We start from the raw sequence: 19,339 nt of genomic DNA, 5'->3' as shown, positions 1-19,339 counted from the left end.
AGAACCTTAATTCATCATTAAATATCAATACCTTTTCTTGAACAAGATGAAATATTGCTGGTTGTTCTGTTGGAATGAGTCCTGCTTTGGTTTTTGAATCCGCTGAATATTCATTATTTTGAACAGCATTCACAATATAATCAGGGGGTTGATTAATCTCTTCCAGTTGTTGAAATAAACCTTCATCATGTTCTAATTCTCCAATATGCTCTAATTCTTCCTCCGTCATTTGACTGAAATCTTTTAACATTTGAAGCTTTCTAGGAGTATATTCTACTGTGGGAACTGTGGAAACATCTTTCATTTTTCTTGGGAAGTTTTTAAAAGTGGTTTAAAAAATTTCTCTTGTTTTTTTCAAATGCTTCTTCGCCCGTTAGTTTCTGTCTGCGTTTCTTCTTTATGTCTTCCTGTTGTTTTACAACTTTTGAAACCAACTCTTGATGTTCCTTAAATCTTCTTGCTCTTTCTTTTGTATCCATTTATTTATTGTAAAATATCATTTAATGAATTGTAAAGATCAACAGGGAAATTTTCCTTTTCTTCATCATTCAAGTAGATGTGTTCAAATAAATCCTTTTCTTTAAATATTTCATCAAATTCTTTATTAACATTAATGCGAGTTGTAATTTCTTCTTCACTAATCCTTGCATCTCTGCTTTTCATACGTTTGTGTTGAGTTTCTTCATCAACATCAAAACCGAATGATAAAATCTTCACTCCGCTCAGATATTTAATAATTTGTCTCGTTCCTTCTGGATTAGTTTCTAATATCCCAACACCACCAGATTTTAGTTTCTTTAACTCACTCTTACAATGTGAATATTTTGTTGTACCAAGAGAAACCTCCTCAAATATTTGTCCTTCATTCCTCAATCGCATATGTTCCTCCACTGAAATATAGTGATAATCTTCACCTTTTACTTCTCCAGGTCTTATTGCTCTAGTTGTTGTTGATACAATGCGTATCACGGGGTGTTTTTTAAGTAAATTTACAATATTCTCATTTGTACTACACAAGAACCTTGATTTATGAAAGTTTTTTCCAGAAGCAGATTTACCCACAAGATTTATAATAATAGTTGTCATTTATATATGTAATTGTTTATAAAACAAAAAATATATCCCTTAATATCTCATCTTGTTTCACAACAATATATTTATATTTTTCAGTCGTGTGCTTCATATAATCCTCAAATTTCTTTTTACTACATAATGTAGAACAATTATCTCTCCAAAAATTATTGATATCTATTGAATTTAACTTGAATAAAATAAAAGTATTAGCATTGTTTCTGATGGAACGACGAGGAAGTTGAAAGTACGATTGACTAAGATAAATACAATTACAAGAAGAATGTCTCCCTCTTGTGTAGTAGCTGTCCATTACCGTTTGGTTTCTCTCATTAACACAATCATCAAAGATAACGAGGTTCTTTTTGATTTATCCAAATCTTGGGGAGACGGTATATCATCCGTATTATCACTAAGAATACAAGTTATAAGATTTGATTTCTTTTTACATCTCTGTGTATCACAAAATAGTTGAATTATATCTTCAATGTTATAATCATTTAGGTTTTTTTGACGTTTAAATAAACCTATTATATCTTCTTTTTGAAGACCAGCATTAAAACCTTGTGAGAGTAGTTGATACTCTGGTTGAAAACTCGACTTTGTGAAAATTATTAAATTATCATAATCTAAAAAGTTGGGAGTGAGGAGCATTTTTAAAAGTAAGCAGGTTTTTCCACATCCACTTGAACCAACTATGAGACATCTTAATGAATTTGGGAGATTTTTATGGTTGTTAAATTTTATCTTATTTTCCCAAATAGGTAAAAAATCATTCATTTATATATTTGAAAAACAGGTTATTGAATTTATTATTGGCTTTTTTAGAAACTCTATATTTTATCCTAAGTTCAGGTTTAATTTCAAGATAATCCATTATTTTATTTATACAATATCTTGTGTTGATATTTCCCTGAAAATTACATCCATGAATAATATACAACAACAATCCTTTGAACATTTCTCTTATACGTTCAGTTTCTTCCCTTGTAAGGAAAGGTGTGTTATCATCCTCATACTTTACATTCATTTCTCTAATCAATCTTGTAAAGTAATTCATTTTTGGTGTAAATCTAAAAGAATTATTTTCCTTTTTATATTTTTTATTATCATTAATTAGAAGATAATCACAGAATATACATTGTTTATAGGCTTTTGACTCTGTGTTTAATCCCCGTCTTTCACACGCAGGACAATTCTCAAATTTGTCATATGGAGAATCAGGAAAGTCTAGCATATTTATAAAGTAAAACTTTACTTAAACTGAAATTCATCTATACTTTCAGTTGTATATTACCATCGATATCGATATACTTTTTTCATTATCAGATTCAACGACAACATTTTTTATATTAAAGGTAATTTTAAAATTATCGTTAACTACTATTGAACGAAATGTCATTTCACCTGATATATTAACATCCTTTATTTCATCAAGATTTACATCTTTAGGGTTGTTGAAAAAAATACAAATTTCTCCTTGCATATTACAGATGGTCTTATCTTTTCTTTCTAAAGCTTCATCCATAAGGTTTTTGTTCTTTGATACTTTTTCTTGTTTCATTGCTTTTTCTAGTTTTGAATATATTACTAGAAGGAGAGGAGAAACTTTTGTTAGAGATACTTTAATTGATGTTCTACCAGGTATACTAAAAGCCCTTCCACTGAAGGAAATTGAAGAACTCATATTATTTACCATAATAGTTTTTATCCAATAGTTGTTATATTTATCTTTGTTCAATTTTACATCCTTGACATATTTCTCAGTATCTTTAACAGATGAAGAGATTGATTGAAACTTGTCTTTTGTGTCTTGAAACATTGTATTTATTAAGTGAAAAAGTTGGAGGATAAAATGTTTTTAAGCACAGATTCACCTATAAATTAAACGAAATTTTCATCAAGAAAATTTTAGTTTAAGCAAAGTTTTATTCGATAAATATGGTGAATACAACGTACTGCGATGTTTGTAATCACGAATATAAACATTATAGAAAACACCTCCGAACCAACAAACACACATTTAATCTATTTCATCAAATATCTCCTCTTGAGTTGGAAAGAAAACATTGTGATATCTGTTCAAAGGATGTTTTGAAGAGTAGTTATAATCAACATCTTCAATCACAAAAACACAAGAAAAATGAGTTTAAAGTAAAGGGAGACTATTATATTGAAAACACTGATGAGGCATTTAAAGGGCATATAAAAATAAGGATTTTTCAATTTGGAGAACCCGGTCCATCATCAATAGCTGAATCAATTGAAATAGTGAAACCCGATGTTGAAAAATTTATTAAAAAGACATTAAAAGAAATGAAAACTTTAAAGTTTTATATGGGAGTGAAAATGAATATGAAAAGACAAGATGAAGAACAAACTCCTTATATGAGAACAGATCTTCATTTTATAACATCATTTCAAGATTTTTTGAATAGTGGGGTTTATGAAGAACTATCAAGACAAGAGGAGGATGTTGATAATACAGTGGTAGGAAGTGGATTCAATATTAAAAAAATCATCTTTTTAGATATACACATTCTAAAAATCAAACCCTCTTAAAGCTTCTTCTTATATTGAATTACCAAAAGAAATAAAACTAAAGAAGGCAGTTGTTAATATTAAGAACAATGATAATAAATGTTTTCTCTGGTCTGTTCTTGCTCACTTACATCCACCAAAATGTAATTCAGAAAGAGTAAAACAATATATGAAATATGAGAATACCTTGGACATTAAAGATTTTAAATTCCCAATGCCATTAACAGATATTCCTAAATTTGAGAAAAAGAATAATCTTTCTATTAATGTATATGGATTAACGGATACAAACAAAGTTCAAATATTAAAAATTTCAAACAACTATAAAAATGAAGAAACACACATTGACCTTTTATATTTTAGTGTTGGAAAGAATTCACATTGCACATACATCAATAATTTATCAAGATTAATCTCTTCTCAGGTATTCAGAACAGCAAACAAAATATATCCTTGTAAGCGATGTCTTAATTCATTTCATACAAAAGAACGATTAGAACAACATTCAAAATATTGTAGTAATCATAAATCAGCTGTAATTACAATGCCTAAACCTGGTGAAAAGATTTATTTTGAAGATTATAATAAATCTATCATGCACCCATTTGTGATATACGCTGATTTTGAATGTATCCTTAAAAAGATAAATACTGCTTCTCCTAATCCAAAAGAACCATATACAAATAAATATCAAAAACATATTCCTTGTGGTTTCTGTTATTATATCAAATCATCTGTTGGAGAAAAGTATAACAAACTTGAACATTATCGTGGAAAAAATGCTTCACAAGAGTTTGTAAAACGATTAGAAAAGGATTGTATAAGACTCACTAAATTAATGAAAGAAACAAATGAACCGATGAAATTAACCAAAGAAGAAAAATTAGAATTTAGAATGAACAATATCTGTCATATTTGTGAGGGGGAAATTAAGGAGTCTAAAGTTAGAGACCATTGTCATGTTACTGGTAAATATAGAGGTCCCGCTCATTCCTGTTGTAATCTTAATTATAAATTACCTTCTTTTATTCCAGTCTTTCTTCACAACAGCGCCAACTATGATACACATCTATTTATAAATGAACTTTCAAAAACACCAGGGAATATTTCTGCTATAACAAACACAAGTCAAAAGTATATTTCATTTTCAAAAATGATATTCACAAAACCTTTAACTCGTATTAGGTTTTTAGATTCTTACAAGTTTATGGGAACACCACTAGCCTACCTCGCTTCAAATCTAAGCTCCACGGACTCTTTTCCAAATCTTAATTCATTCTTTCCAAAGGAGGAAATTCTCACTAAAGAGGAAATTCAGATTAAAGAGAGAATTCAAAGTAAAGAGGAAACTCTAATTAATGAAGAAATTCTAACTGAAGATGAAATTCTAATTATAAAGAAAATTCGAACTAAAGAGGAAATTCAGATTAAAGATGAAATTCTGATTAAAGAAGGAATTCTTACGAGAGAGGAAATTCAAACAAGGAATGAAATTCAAAGTAAAGAGAAAATTCTTACAAGTAAGGGAATTTATCCTTATGATTATATGGATTCATTTATGAGATTTAAAGAAACACAACTTCCTTCAAAAGAAAGTTTCTATAATAACCTTTATGAAGAAGAGATAAGTGATAAGGAATATAAACACGCACAAGAAATATGGAAAATATTTAAGATAAAGAACCTTGGAGAATATCACGATTTATATCTAAAAACAGATGTTTTATTGTTAGCTGATGTGTTTGAAGCTTTTAGATCACTCTGTCATAATAAAAATTGTTATGGATTAGATCCTGCCCACTATTTCACAGCTCCTGGTTTAGCTTGGAGTGCAATGTTGAAAATGACAAAACAAGATATAGATTTAATCAGTGATGTGGATATGCTTTTGATTATTGAGAAGTCCAAGAGAGGTGGAATATCACAAGTATGTTCAAAAAGATATGCTAAAGCAAATAATAAATATCTTCCAAATTATGATAGTGAAAAAGATAGTAATTATTTGATGTATTTTGATGCTAATAATTTGTATGGATGGGCAATGTCTCAATCTCTGCCTTATGGTAAATTAGAGTGGGTGGAAGAAAAGGATTATGAAAAGGCTTTGATGAATATTGTTATTTCTTCTCAAGAGGAATTGAATGACGAAGAAGAAGGTTATTATTTTGAAGTTGATTTGAGGTACCCGAGTGATCTTCATAATAAGCATAAAGATCTTCCTTTTGCATGTGAGAAAGAAACTCCAAAGAAAGAATGGTTAAGTGATTATCATAAAAGTTTTAATATTAAAGGTAAATCAACAGAAAAGTTATTAACAACATTCTATGATAAAGAGGGATATGTTTTGCATCAGAGAAGCTTAAAACAGTTTTTGAGAGAAGGATTGAGAGTAGCTAAAATTCATAGAGTTTTAAAATTTAAACAAAGTCCTTGGGTGAAAAAGTATATTCAATTCAATACAGATATGAGAGCAAATACAAAAGTAAAATTTGAAGGGGACTTTTATAAATTAATGAATAATGCTGTATTTGGAAAGACTATGGAAAATGTTAGAAACAGGCAAAACATTAGATTCGCAACATCTTGGAAAGAAGCTTCGAGATTGATAAATAAACCAAGTTTTGAGAGAGAAGAGGTTTTTTCAGAGAACTTTTCTGCAATTCATATGAAAAAGGAAAGTATTGTAATGGATAAACCAATTTATATTGGAACAGCAGTTCTTGATTTATCAAAGATATTGATGTATGATTATTTGTATAATGACTTAAAGAAAGAGTATGGTGAAAATGTTTCATTGTTGTATATGGATACTGATAGTTTTATCCTAGATATAAAAACTGATGATGTTTATGAAGATATGAAGAAAAATATTGGAGTATATGATACAAGTAATTTCAGCAAGAAGAGTGAGTTATTTTCCAAAAAGAATGAAAAGGTTATTGGTAAGTTTAAGGATGAGTTGGGTGGAAAAGTAATGAGTGAGTTTATTGGATTGAGAGCAAAGGCATATGCTTATAAGTATGGTGAACAGATTGATAAGAGGTTAAAGGGAATAAAGAAATATGTAATAAAGAAATCAATAACTTTTAGAAATTATTATAATTGTTTGATGAATAAGAAAGAAGAATATAGGAAAATGAATACAATAAGAAGTTATAAACATAACATATATAGTGAAGAAGTAAATAAAAAGGCATTAGGAGCCTTTGATGATAAGAGATTTATTTTAGATAATGGAATAGATTGTGTTCCATATGGATATTGTATGATAGAGTGTATAAAATAGATTATGTTTTAACGATGGGAAGATGGGTTAGGGTTTTTTAAAGGCTACCGCCGCGTTTTTTCACAATATATAAATGGTTAAACCAAGTATTAATCAAACTAAAGAGTGGAGAAAATCTCAGTCTTGGTATATAAATGGAAAACATAATGAATGTGAAAAATATCAAATAAGTCTTATTGAAAAAATAACTAAAACAAAGGTAAATAAAACAAATAAGCGAATTAATTTAAAAACTAGTAAGTTAGAGGATGTAAAGAAAAAAATGAATATCCTTGAATGGACTGAAAACTTTGATGGTTATCAATTGAACAATGAAAAAACAATTTACTATAATCTCAAAATGATATGTGGCTCAGGAGGTGGTCAGATGAGAGCATTAAGAGAAGTTTATCATTTCGTAATGGCACAAATGGGGTATCTTAAAAAATATAAAGATTCAAATGTTTTGTTTGTCAATATTTTAGATGGGGATTATTGTGCAAAGAAAATTAAACTATTGAAGGAATTTGAGAATGAACAAATCTTTATAGGTTCAATGAGTGAGCTGTTCAATTCAATGAGGTTCAACCTCCAAGTTAAAAGGGGAGACAAATAAATATACCTTGGGATAAAAAGGGGATTTATTTTTAGGGAAAAAAATTATGAATCGCTGAAAATCCCCCATTCATTTACATGGGGAAAAGTGAGCCAGAATCAGTATTCTTACCCTACTACTCTGGTTGAAAACTCGACTTTGTGAAAATTATTAAATTATCATAATCTAAAAAGTTGGGAGTCAGGAGCATCTTCAAAAGTAAGCAGGTTTTTCCACATCCGCTTGAACCAACTATGAGACATCTTAATGAATTTGGAAGATTTTTATGATTGTTAAATTTTCTTATTTTCCAAAATGGGTAAAAAAAATCATTCATTTATATATTTGGAAAACAGATTATTTAATTTATTATTGGCTTTTTGAGAAACTCTATATTTTATCCTCAGTTCAGGTTTAATTTCAAGACAATCCATTATTTTATTTATGCAATATCTTGTGTTGATATTTCCCTGAAAATCACATCCATGAATAATATAAAACAACAATCCTTTGAACATTTCTCTAATACGTTCAGTTTCTTCCCTTGTAAGGAAAGGTGTGTTATCACCTTCATACCTTACATTCATTTCTCCAATCAATCATGTAAAGTAATTCATTTTTGGTGTAAATCTACAAGAATTATTTTCCTTTTTAAATATTTTATTATCATTAATTAGAAGATAATCACAGAATATACATTGTTAATAGACTTTTTACTCTGTGTTTAATCCCCGTCTTTCACACGCAGGACAATTCTCAAATTTGTCATATGGAGAATCAGGGAAGTCTAGCATATTTATAAAGTAAAACGTTACTTAAACTGAAATTCATCTACACTTTCAGTTGCATATTGACTCATATTTAATAATATTACAGTCGATATCTATATACTTTTTTCATTACCAGATTCAACTACAACATTTTTTATATTAAAGGTAATTTTAAAATGATCCTTAACTACTATTGAACGAAATGTCATTTCACCTGATATATTAACATCCTTTATTTCATCAGGATTTAAATCTTTCGGGTTGAAAAAAATACAAATTTCTCCTTGCATATTATAGATGGTCTTATCTTTTCTTTCTAAAGCTTCATCCATAAGGTTTTTGTTTTTTGATACTTTTTCTTGTTTCATTGCTTTTTCTAGTTTTGAATATATTACCTGAAGGAGAGGAGAAACTTTTGTTAGAGATACTTTAATTGATGTTCTACCAGGTATACAAAAGCCCTTCCACTGAAGGAAATTGAAGAACTCATCATATCCACCATAATTGTTTTTATCCAATAGTTGTTATATTTATCTTTGTTCAATTTTACATCCTTGACATATTTCTCAGTATCTTTTACAAATGAAGAGATTGATTGAAACTTGTCTTTTGTGTCTTGAAACATTGTATTTATGAAGTGAAAAAAGTTGGAAGATAAAATGGTTTTAAGCACAGATTCACCTATAAATTAAACGAAATTTTCATCAAGAAAATTTTAGTTTAAGCAAAGTTTTATTATATAAATATGGTGAATACAACGTACTGCGATGTTTGTAATCACGAATATAAACATCATAAAAAACACCTTCGAACCAACAAACACACATTTAATCTATTTCATCAAATATCTCCTCTTGAGTTAGAAAGAAAACATTGTGATATCTGCTCAAAGGATGTCTTGAAGAGTAGTTATAATAGACATCTTCAATCACAAAAACACAAGAAAAATGAGTTTAAAGTAAGCGGGACAATTATTTTGAAAACACTGATGGGGCATTTAAAGGGTATATAAAAATAAGTATTTTTCAATTTGGAGAACCTGGTCCATCATCAATCGCTGAATCAATTGAAATAGTGAAACCTGATGTTGAAAAAGTTATTAGAAAGACATTAAAAGAAATGAAAACTTTAAAGTTTTATATGGGAGTGAAAATGAATATGAAAAGACAAGATGAAGAACAAACTCCTTATATGAGAACAGATCTTCATTTTATAACATCATTTCAAGATTTTTTGAATAGTGGGGTTTATGAAGAACTATCAAGACAAGAGGAGGATGTTGATAATACAGTGGTAGGAAGTGGATTTCATATTTTAAAAATCATCTTTTCAGACATACACATTCTAAAATCAAACCCTCTTAAAGCTTCTTCTTATATTGAATTACCAAAAGAAATAAAACTAAAGAAGGCAGTTATTAATATTAAGAACAATGATAATAAATGTTTTCTCTGGTCTGTTCTTGCTCACATCCACCAAATTGTAATTCAGAAAGAGTAAAACAATATATGAAATATGAGAATACCTTGGACATTAAAGATTTTAAATTCCCAATGCCACAAACAGATATTCCTAAATTTGAGAAAAAGAATAATCTTTGTATTAATGTATATGGATTAATGGATACAAACAAAGTTCAAATATTAAAATTTCAAACAACTATAAAAATGAAGAAACACACATTGATCTTTTATATTTTACTGTTGGAAAGAATTCACATTACACATACATCAATAATTTATCAAGATTTATCTCTTCTCAGGTATTCAGAACAGCAAACAAAATATATCCTTGTAAGCGATGTCTTAATTCATTTCATACAAAAGAACGATTAGAACAACATTCAAAATATTGTAGTAATCATAAATCAGCTGTAATTACAATGCCAAAACCTGGTGAAAAGATTTTTTTTGAAGATTATAATAAATCTATCATGCACCCATTTGTGATATATGCTGATTTTGAATGTATCCTAAAAAAGATAAATACTGCTTCTCCTAATCCAAAAGAATCATATACAAATAAATATCAAAAACATATTCCTTGTGGTTTCTGTTATTATATCAAATCATCTGTTGGAGAAAAGTATAATAAACTTGAACATTATAGTGGAAAAAAAGCTTCACAAGAGTTTGCAAAACGATTAGAAAAGGATTGTATAAGACTAACTAAATTAATGAAAGAAACAAATGAACCGATGAAATTAACCGAAGAAGAAAATTAGAATTTAGAAAGAACAATATCTGTCATATTTGTGAGGGGGAAATTGAGGAGTCTAAAGTTAGGGATCATTGTCATCTTACTGGTAAATATAGAGGTCCTGCTCATTCCTGTTGTAATCTTAATTATAAATTTCCTTCTTTTATTCCAGTGTTTCTTCACAACAGCGCCAACTATGATACACATCTATTTATAAATGAACTTTCAAAAACACCAGGGAATATTTCTGCCATAACAAACACAAGTCAAAAGTATATTTCATTTACAAAAATGATAGTCACAAAACCTTTAACTCTTATTCGGTTTCTAGATTCTTACAAGTTTATGGGAACACCACTAGCCTACCAAGCATCAAATCTAAGCTCCACGGGGTCTTTTCCAAATCTTAATTCATTCTTTCCAAAAGAGGAAATTCTAACTCAAGAGGAAATTCAGATTAAAGAGAAAATTCAAAGAAAAGAGGAAATTCTAATTAATGAGGAAATTAATGAAGAAATTCTAACTGAAGATGAAATTCTAATTATAAAGAAAATTCAAACAATGAATGAAATTCTAACTTGAGGAAATTCTGGTTGAAGATGAAATTCTGATTAAAGAGGGAATTCTAACTGGAGAGGAAATTCAAACAAAGAATGACATTCAAAGTAGAGAGAAAATTCTTACAAGTAAGGGAATTTATCCTTATGATTATATGGATTCATTTATGAGATTTAAAGAAACACAACTTCCTTCAAAAGGAAGTTTCTATAATAACCTTCATGAAGAAGAGATAAGTGATAAGGAATATAAACACAAACAAGAAATTTGGAAAATATTTAAGATAAAGAACCTTGGAGAATATCATGATTTGTATCTAAAAACAGATGTTTTATTGTTAGCTATCTATATTGTAATGGCTTAAAGAAAGAGTAAGGTGAAAATGTTTCATTGTTGTATATGGACACTGATAGTTTTATCCTAGATATAAAAACTGATGATGTTTATAAAGATATGAAGAAAAATATTGGAGTATATGATACAAGTAATTTTAGTAAGAAGAGTGAGTTATTTTCCAAAAAGAATGAAAAGGTTTTTGGTAAGTTTAAGGATGAATTGGGTGGAAAAGTGATGAGTGAGTTTATTGGATTGAGAGCAAAGGCATATGCTCATAAGTATGGTGATCAGATTTTTATGGTTTTATATGGAGAAGACTAAAACAATTTTTTGAGATCATCCTGCACACAAACAGACAGACAGAGAGGGGTGAAAACGTAACCGCCTCCTCCTTTGGTGGCAGAGGAAATTACGGGATATAAAATGTGTGTGTGTGTGTGTGTGTGTGTGTGTGTGTGTGTGTGTGTGTGTGTGTGTGTGTGTGTGTGTGTGTGTGTGTGTGTGTGTGTGTGTGTGTGTGTGTGTGTGTGTGTGTGTGTGTGTGTGTGTGTGTGTGTGTGTGTGTGTGTGTGTGTGTGTGTGTGTGTGTGTGTGTGTGTGTGTGTGTGTGTGTGTACAGGTAGTGGACAATTTTTTTTTTTTAAATAACCGGGAAAACGAGGAACACAAAGTACATTGAAAGCAAAGGTATGGCATTAACAGTCAATTTGTCTGCATTAATTAATTGTTATTTGTGTTAAGCAAATAACATCCCAGCATGCTTCAGGTCATTTATAAAAATGCAGCACAGGCCTGGTTGCTAATAATTATGACTAACATAGCTGCAAGAGGAGACATCAGTGACTTTGAAAGAGGGATCATTGGTGGGGCGTGTTTGGCAGAAGCTTCAACAACAAAGACAGCTCAACTTGCTGATGTTTCACAAGCAACGGTGTCAAAGGTGACGTCGGCATGGAACTCCAAGGGAAAGACATCAGCAAAGGACAACAGCAAGTGAAAGCGCATCCTCCAGGATCGTGATATCCATGCATGAAATTGAAGTGAAAGGCAAAGCAGGTGAGCAACTGCAAACCAATAAACTGTAAATTTCAACCTGGGCACAAGCAGCCAGTTTTATCAAAAACGTTCCGCCGAGAACTCCAGCGTAGGATACGATAATCGGGTTGCATTGCATACACCACTCATCACACCTGGCAATACACGTTTATGAATCCAGTGGGCAAAGAGCACAGGCAATGGACTACCCAGCAGTGGAGAAATGTGATGCGGTCAGATGAATCATCCTTCACCATGTTCTCGACAAACGGATGAGTGCACGTCACCAACCTCAAGACCTCTAAAACCTTGAGTGATTGGTTCCAACAGTGAAGGATTCTGGTGGTTCTGTAATATTGTGAGGCACATTTTCTTGGCATGGTTTGGGTGCAGTCATTCCCTTAGAAGACAAGGTCAATGGCAACCATGTATTAATGGTACTGAGTGACCATATTCACCCCATGTTGCAGCATTTCATTCCGGCCAGGGGGAAGTCTACCAGGATGACAATTCCCTCAAACACAGAGCATGTGTGGTCACCCAATGGTTTGATGAGCATAACACTGATGTTATCCATATGTAATGGCCTTCTCAATAGCCAGATCTGAACCCACTGGAGCATTTATTACATATTCTGGAACGACGCCTGAGACAGCGTTTTCCACCTCCATCAAACAGGTGTGAGTTGATTGAATTTCTCATGGAAGAATGGTGTCGCATCCCTCCTGCAGAATTCCAGACGCTGGTGGACTCGATGCCGCAGCGCATACAGGACGTACTGGCCACACGTGGCAGAACGCCTTATAAAGTGACTTTTTTCCCCCTCACTACCTATATGTACCTTATAGAATTGAAAGCGGCTTGGCCGATCTCCATCAAATTTTTGATATATGTGTTAGGAGTACCCAGAGTCAGATCAAGGGCACAAAATACTACCCCAGTCCAGCATGTGAGGGTGGGGAGACAACTAGCAATTTTGCCTGTACTGTACATGTGTACTGTGCAAGTGGTTTAATTACCAATCCCTGTGTGAGAGATGGGATATTGACACCATATTTCACTCCCAGAGGTAACAGGTATTTACGAGTTTTAAAAGAACTAGTGCATACCCGTACGTGCAAAAAAAAAAAAAATTCAAACCGCATGCCAGAAACAACGACACAGGCCGTTCATTCGCTCTCGCATGCCCATACGTGCGTGGCCGTAAGTGCAAAAAAAACCCTCAAACCGCGTGCCAGAAACAACAACCACACAGGCCGTTCCTTCGCTCTCGTGCCCGTTCAGCCCTTTTTTTCGCCCCAAAAAAGGGCTGTGACGTCATTTGTGATGTTATAGCACCGTGTCCTGTCATTGGTTTGGTAAATAAATGGCCATAACCTCGGAACTACTTGTCAGATTAATATCAAACCTTGAAAAGGCATATCCACAGGTCCCCAGAAATATACCCGGCAAGTTTCAATTAGATCGGACCAGTGGTTGTCGAGAAACAGCAGTCACAGACAGACAGATAAGCTGGTAGGTGGACATGGGAAGTCGGCCGTTGCTCGGCAACGGAGGTGTCCATAGCAACGGTTCTTTCTCACACATAACTAGGACATACCATGAACCTACCATACCAGTTTCATGTATATCTGACTCATAGTCTCTGAGATATAACGAACTTCGTTTTTTTTTTTATTGTTGTTGACCAGGGTTCATTCAAAGTCTATCTTCTCCGACAGTTTTCATAGGATTCGGCTGGAAATTTTTGACAATATGGCTGAATGTACTGCCCAGTCGCTCGTGGCCCGAGTTTTGATTTTCGAAAAAATAAATTTTTATGATTTTTCAAAAATTTCAGTCCCGTTGCTAGGCAACGGTGGTGTCCATAGCAACGGTTCTCATTTGCACACAACTGGGTCATGGTATGAACCTACCAACCAAGTTTCATTGAAATCGCCATTGTATTAACTGAAATCGCCATTTTAAATACTCATAATAAGGGTAGAGCAAATCTCAAAAAAAAAAAAATTCGACTAGATCGACTTCCCAACAGACAGACAGACAGACATTGCTGTAATTATAGATAGATATAAATAAAGGGGAATATTTTTGGGCAACTGTCATTTTACGTAAAAGTGAAGAAAGTTGTACTATTTACTTTCAGTGAGAAAAAGCTGTGCAATAAGGTGAGTTCGTGCAGAATTTGTTTAAATTGCAATTCGTATATTTTTATTTGATTTTTCTGAAGTTAAAACTTTCGCTTCCTGAATTTTTCTGCAGTCAAGTTTCGTGGAGACTGTGTCCGCTTCATCATCAAGGGAGGAGGAGGAGGAGGAGGAGGAGGAGGAGGAGGAGGAGGAGGAGGAGGAGGGGAGGAGGAGGAGGGGAGGAGGGGAGGGGAGGAGGGGAGGGGAGGAGGGGAGGGGGAGGAGGAGGAGGAGGAGGGAGGTGGGGAGGAGGAGGAGGGGAGGAGGGGAGGAGGGGAGGAGGAGGGGAGGAGGGGAGGAGGGGAGGAGGAGGAGGGGAGGAGGGGAGGAGGGGAGGAGGAGGAGGGGAGGAGAGGACGACGACAGCAACAACCACCACGTAACATTGAGACAAATGGGGAGCGTTATACAATGATAGTATACTGTACACGGAATGTCTCTCAGAATGGGATCCGGACATCGCTATACAACAACATTAACAGACACGAACCGTGCGGACTCGCTCTCACGACCACCGTGCGTGCTCTCGAGCCGAAGGGCAACAGCAGCAGCCGCAAACGCCGGGCTACGGGAAAAGCACGACCCAGCGGAACCGGCATGTTCGAACAAAACAGGAAATACAAGAATAAATTAAACCGTTTCTCATTCGTACTTTTTCATAACCTTCTACAGTATGATTAAATTAATTGTTGTTTCAGAAATGTCAACTTTCATTTCCGCTCCTTATGAGTTACACGAGAGAAAAAAAATATAACTTCTGGACGAACGTGTTAAGACCAGCTGAACCAACCATTTGCTGCAACACACCCCAAAGCAACAGCGCACGGTTTAATGAATAGTAACAACTTCACGAGGAGTTTCATCAAAGTTAATTAATTAATATAAAATTTACATGTGCATGCTTTTTTGATTTATGTAAGAGCAAGACAGTTATTTTATGGAAGTGGAAATGTTTTCGGCATTGTTCGACATACAACATGTCACTGAATATGCAACGGACAAAGTTATTATTGGACACAATAAAGGATGAGTTACCCATCTCGTGATCATGTTGTTTAAAAGCCGCTAAAACGAACAAAGCACCGCGATATGGATTTGAAATTTGCCTAGGGAAGGGAGGAAGGGAGGGAGGGGGAGCGAGGAGGGGAGGGAGGGAGGGGGAGCGAGGAGGGGAGGGAGGGAGGGGAGCGAGGAGGGGAGGGAGGGAGGGGGAGCGAGGAGGGGAGGGAGGGAGGGGAGCGAGGAGGGGAGGGAGGGAGGGGGAGCGAGGAGGGGAGGGAGGGAGGGGAGCGAGGAGGGGAGGGAGGGAGGGGGAGCGAGGAGGGGAGGGAGGGGGAGCGAGGAGGGGAGGGAGGGAGGGGGAGCGAGGAGGGGAGGGAGGGAGGGAGGGGGAGCGAGGAGGGGAGGGAGGGAGGGGAGCGAGGAGGCGAGGAGGGGAGGGAGGGAGGGGGAGCGAGGAGGGGAGGGAGGGAGGGGGAGCGAGGAGGGGGGAGAGGGAGGGGGAGAGGGGAGGGGAGGGGGAGGGGGGAGAGGGAGGGGGAGGGGAGGGGAGAGGGAGGGGGAGGGGAGGGGGAGGGGGAGAGGGAGGGGGAGAGGGAGGGGAGGGGAGGGGAGGGGAGAGGGAGGGGAGAGGAGGGGAGGGGAGGGGGAGAGGGAGAGGGGAGGGGAGTGGGGGAGGGGGAGGGGAGGGGAGGGGGAGTGGGGAGGGGGAGGGGAGGGGAGTGGGGGAGGGGAGAGGGGAGGGGGAGGGGGAGTGGGGAGGGGAGGGGAGTGGGGGAGGGGGAGGGGGAGAGAGGGAAGGGGAGAGGAAGGGGGAGGGGGAGAGGGGAGGGGAAGGGGGAGGGGAGGGGGAGGGGAGGGGAGGGGGAGGGGAGGGGGAGGGGGAGGGGGAGGGGGAGAGGGAGAGGGAGGGGGAGGAAGGGAGAGGGAGAGAGGGAGGGGGAGAGGGAGGGGAGGGGAGAGGGAGGGGGAGAGGAAGGGAGAGGGAGGGGGGAGAGGGAGGGGGAGAGGGAGGGGGAGAGGGAGAGGGGAGGGGGAGAGGGAGGGGGAGGGAGGGAGAGGGAGGGAGAGGGAGGGGAGAGGGAGGGGGGAGAGGGAGGGGGAGAGGGAGGGGAGGGGGAGAGGGAGGGGGAGAGGGAGGAGGAGAGGGAGGGAGAGGGAGGGAGAGGGAGGGAGGGGGAGAGGGAGGGAGGGAGAGGAGGGAGGAGGAGGGGAGGGGAGGGGAGAGGGAGGGGGAGAGGAGAGGGAGGGAGGGGAGGGGGAGGGGAGAGGGAGGGGAGGGAGGGGGAGGAAGGGAGGGAGGAGGAGGGAGGGAGGGAGAAGGGAGGGAGGAGGAGGGAGGGAGGAGAAGGGAGGGAGGAGGAGGGAGGGAGGGAGGAGGGAGGGAGGAGGAGGGAGGGAGGGAGGAGGAGGGAGGGGGAGGGAGCAAGGGAGGAGGAGGGAGGAGGGAGGGAGCAAGGGAGGAGGGGAGGGAGGGGGAGGGAGGGAGGGAGGGGAGGGAGGGAAGGGGAGGGAGGAGGAGGGAAGGGGAGGGAGGAAGGGAGGGGAGGGATCAAGGGAGGAGGAGGGAGGAAGGGAGGGGGAGGGATCAAGGGAGGAGGAGGGAGGAAGGGAGGGGGAGGGATCAAGGGAGGAGGATGGGGGAGGGAGCAAGGGGGAGGGGAGGGAGCAAGGGAGGGGGAGGGGGATGGAGCAAGGGAGGGGAGGGGGAGCAAGGGAGGGGAGGGGAGCAAGGGAGGGGGAGGGGGAGGGAGCAAGGGAGGGGGAGGAGGAGGGAGCAAGGGAGGGGAGGGGGAGGGAGCAAGGGAGGGGGAGGGAGAAAGGGAGGAGGAGGGGGAGGGAGCAAGGGAGGGGGAGGGAGCAAGGGAGGGGAGGGATCAAGGGAGGAGGAGGGAGGAAGGGAGGGGGAGGGATCAAGGGAGGAGGAGGGAGGAAGGGAGGGGGAGGGATCAAGGGAGGAGGATGGGGGAGGGAGCAAGGGGGAGGGGGAGGGAGCAAGGGAGGGGGAGGAGGAGGGAGCAAGGGAGGGGGAGGGAGCAAGGGAGGGTGAGGGAGAAAGGGAGGGGGAGGGGGAGGGAGCAAGGGAGGGGAGGGAGCAAGGGAGGGGGAGGGAGCAAGGGAGGGGAGGAGGAGGGAGCAAGGGAGGGGGAGGGAGCAAGGGAGGAGGGGAGCAAGGGAGGGGAAGGGAAGGGGAGGGGAGGGGGAGGAAGGAAGGGAGGGGGAGGGAGGGAGGAAGGAAGGGAGGGGGAGGGAGGAAGGAAGGGAGGGAGGAAGGAAGGGAGGGAGAGAAGAAGGGAGGGAGGAAGGGAGGGAGGAAGGTAAAGAGGAAGGGAGAGAGGAAGGGAGGGAGGAAGGGAGAGAGGAAGGGAGAGAGGAAGGGAGAGAGGAAGGGAGAGAGGAAGGGAGAGAGGAAGGGAGAGAGGAAGGGAGGGAGGGAGGGAGGGAGGAGTAACTAAGGTTATTCATGCCATCGCGTTAATGTTGAGGTGGTGGTAATATGGAATTAGTTTGGCATATTTATGGGTGCACCGCTGCGACGAGGTCAAATAAAAGCTCTTTTCAGAAGATAAATCAAAATTCTGTCCAAAGTGATTGGTGTTGATATTGTGCTTGCATCTTAATCTACTAGTACGGGCCCATAAGTGCATAAACGATGACTGTATTGGGGCATTATTTCAATGAGATCGGACCAACCGTATCATAAATGGCCATAACTTGGGAAACACCTGGGAAACATATTCAGGTCTCCAGCGTCAATTGTGACGTCATATCAAATGAAGAAGAATTGTGACGCCCCTCTCTCTCGTCCTCCTCGCTCCCCCCTAGTCTCGCCCCTCCTCTCTCGCCCCCACTCTCACCCCCCCTTTTGAATCGTGACGCCCCCTCTCTCTCATCCTCCTCTTTCCCCCCTCTCTCCCCCCCTCCTCTCTCGCCCTTCTACCTCGCCCCTCTCTCTCACACCTCCCTCTCACACCCCCTCTCACGTCCCCTCTCTCGCTCTCTCTCGTCCCCACTCCCACCCCCCTCGTCCCCACTCCCACCCCCTCGTCCCCACTCCCACCCCCTCGTCCCCACTCCCACCCCCTCTCTCTCCCCCTAGTCTCGCCCTTTTTCTCTCCCCCTCCACTCTCGCTCCTCTCTCTCTCTCTCTCTCTCTCTCTCTCTCTCTCTCTCTCTCTCTCTCTCTCTCTCTCTCTCTCTCTCTCTCTCTCTCTCTCTCTCTCTCTCTCTCTCTCTCTCTCTCTCTCTCTCTCGCCCCCACTCTCATCCCCCCTCTCGCAGATATTGGTTGACAGATAAATGGCCGTAACTTGGAAACCACTCGTCCGATTAATATCAAACCTCGAAAAGGCACATCCGTGGATCCCCAGCAATATTCCTGGCAAGTTTCAATCAGATCGCACCGTCAATCGTGCAAAAATAAAAATAAAAAAATACATAAATAAGCATTAATTGTGACGTCATTCGTGACGTCATAGCACCGTGTGTTGTCATTGGTCGACAAATAAATGGCCGTAACTTGGAAACCGCTTATCCGATGAATATCAAACCTTGAAAAGGCACATCCACGGGTCGCCAGCAATATTCCTGACAAGTTTCAATCAGATCGGACCGTCAATTGTGCAAAAAAAAATTTAAATAAATAATCAATAAATAAACATTAATTGTGACATCATTCGTGATGTCATAGCAATGTGTCCTGTCATTGGTCGACAGATAAGTGGCCATAACTTGGGAACCGCTCATCCGATCGATATCAAACCTCGAAAAGGCACATCCG

General features: G+C 38.6%; 1 protein-coding gene across 4 annotated transcripts in view; it reads right to left on the bottom strand.

Moving 5' to 3' along the window:
• VWA8 (von Willebrand factor A domain containing 8) overlaps positions 1 to 19,339 on the bottom strand; it is a 321,146-nt gene that overhangs the window by 263,677 nt on the left and 38,130 nt on the right. For 3 of the 4 annotated variants that reach the window (XM_085869176.1, XM_085869179.1, XM_085869178.1), the window contains exon 1: positions 15,050 to 15,165. The exons of the other annotated variant lie outside the window; for it this stretch is intronic. In XM_085869176.1, the coding sequence (XP_085725302.1) occupies positions 15,050 to 15,158 (109 nt within the window). In that variant the 5' untranslated portion in view covers positions 15,159 to 15,165. Of the gene's footprint in view, positions 1 to 15,049; positions 15,166 to 19,339 lie in introns of those variants that run through there. 4 annotated transcript variants of the gene reach the window in all.

The sequence above is a fragment of the Eptatretus burgeri genome, chromosome 2, assembly GCF_056783735.1.
Source record: "Eptatretus burgeri isolate ZD-2024b chromosome 2, Ebu_testis_v1, whole genome shotgun sequence".
Taxonomy (NCBI): Eukaryota; Metazoa; Chordata; class Myxini; order Myxiniformes; family Myxinidae; genus Eptatretus; species Eptatretus burgeri.
This window is presented reverse-complemented; position numbering and strand designations above follow the sequence as displayed.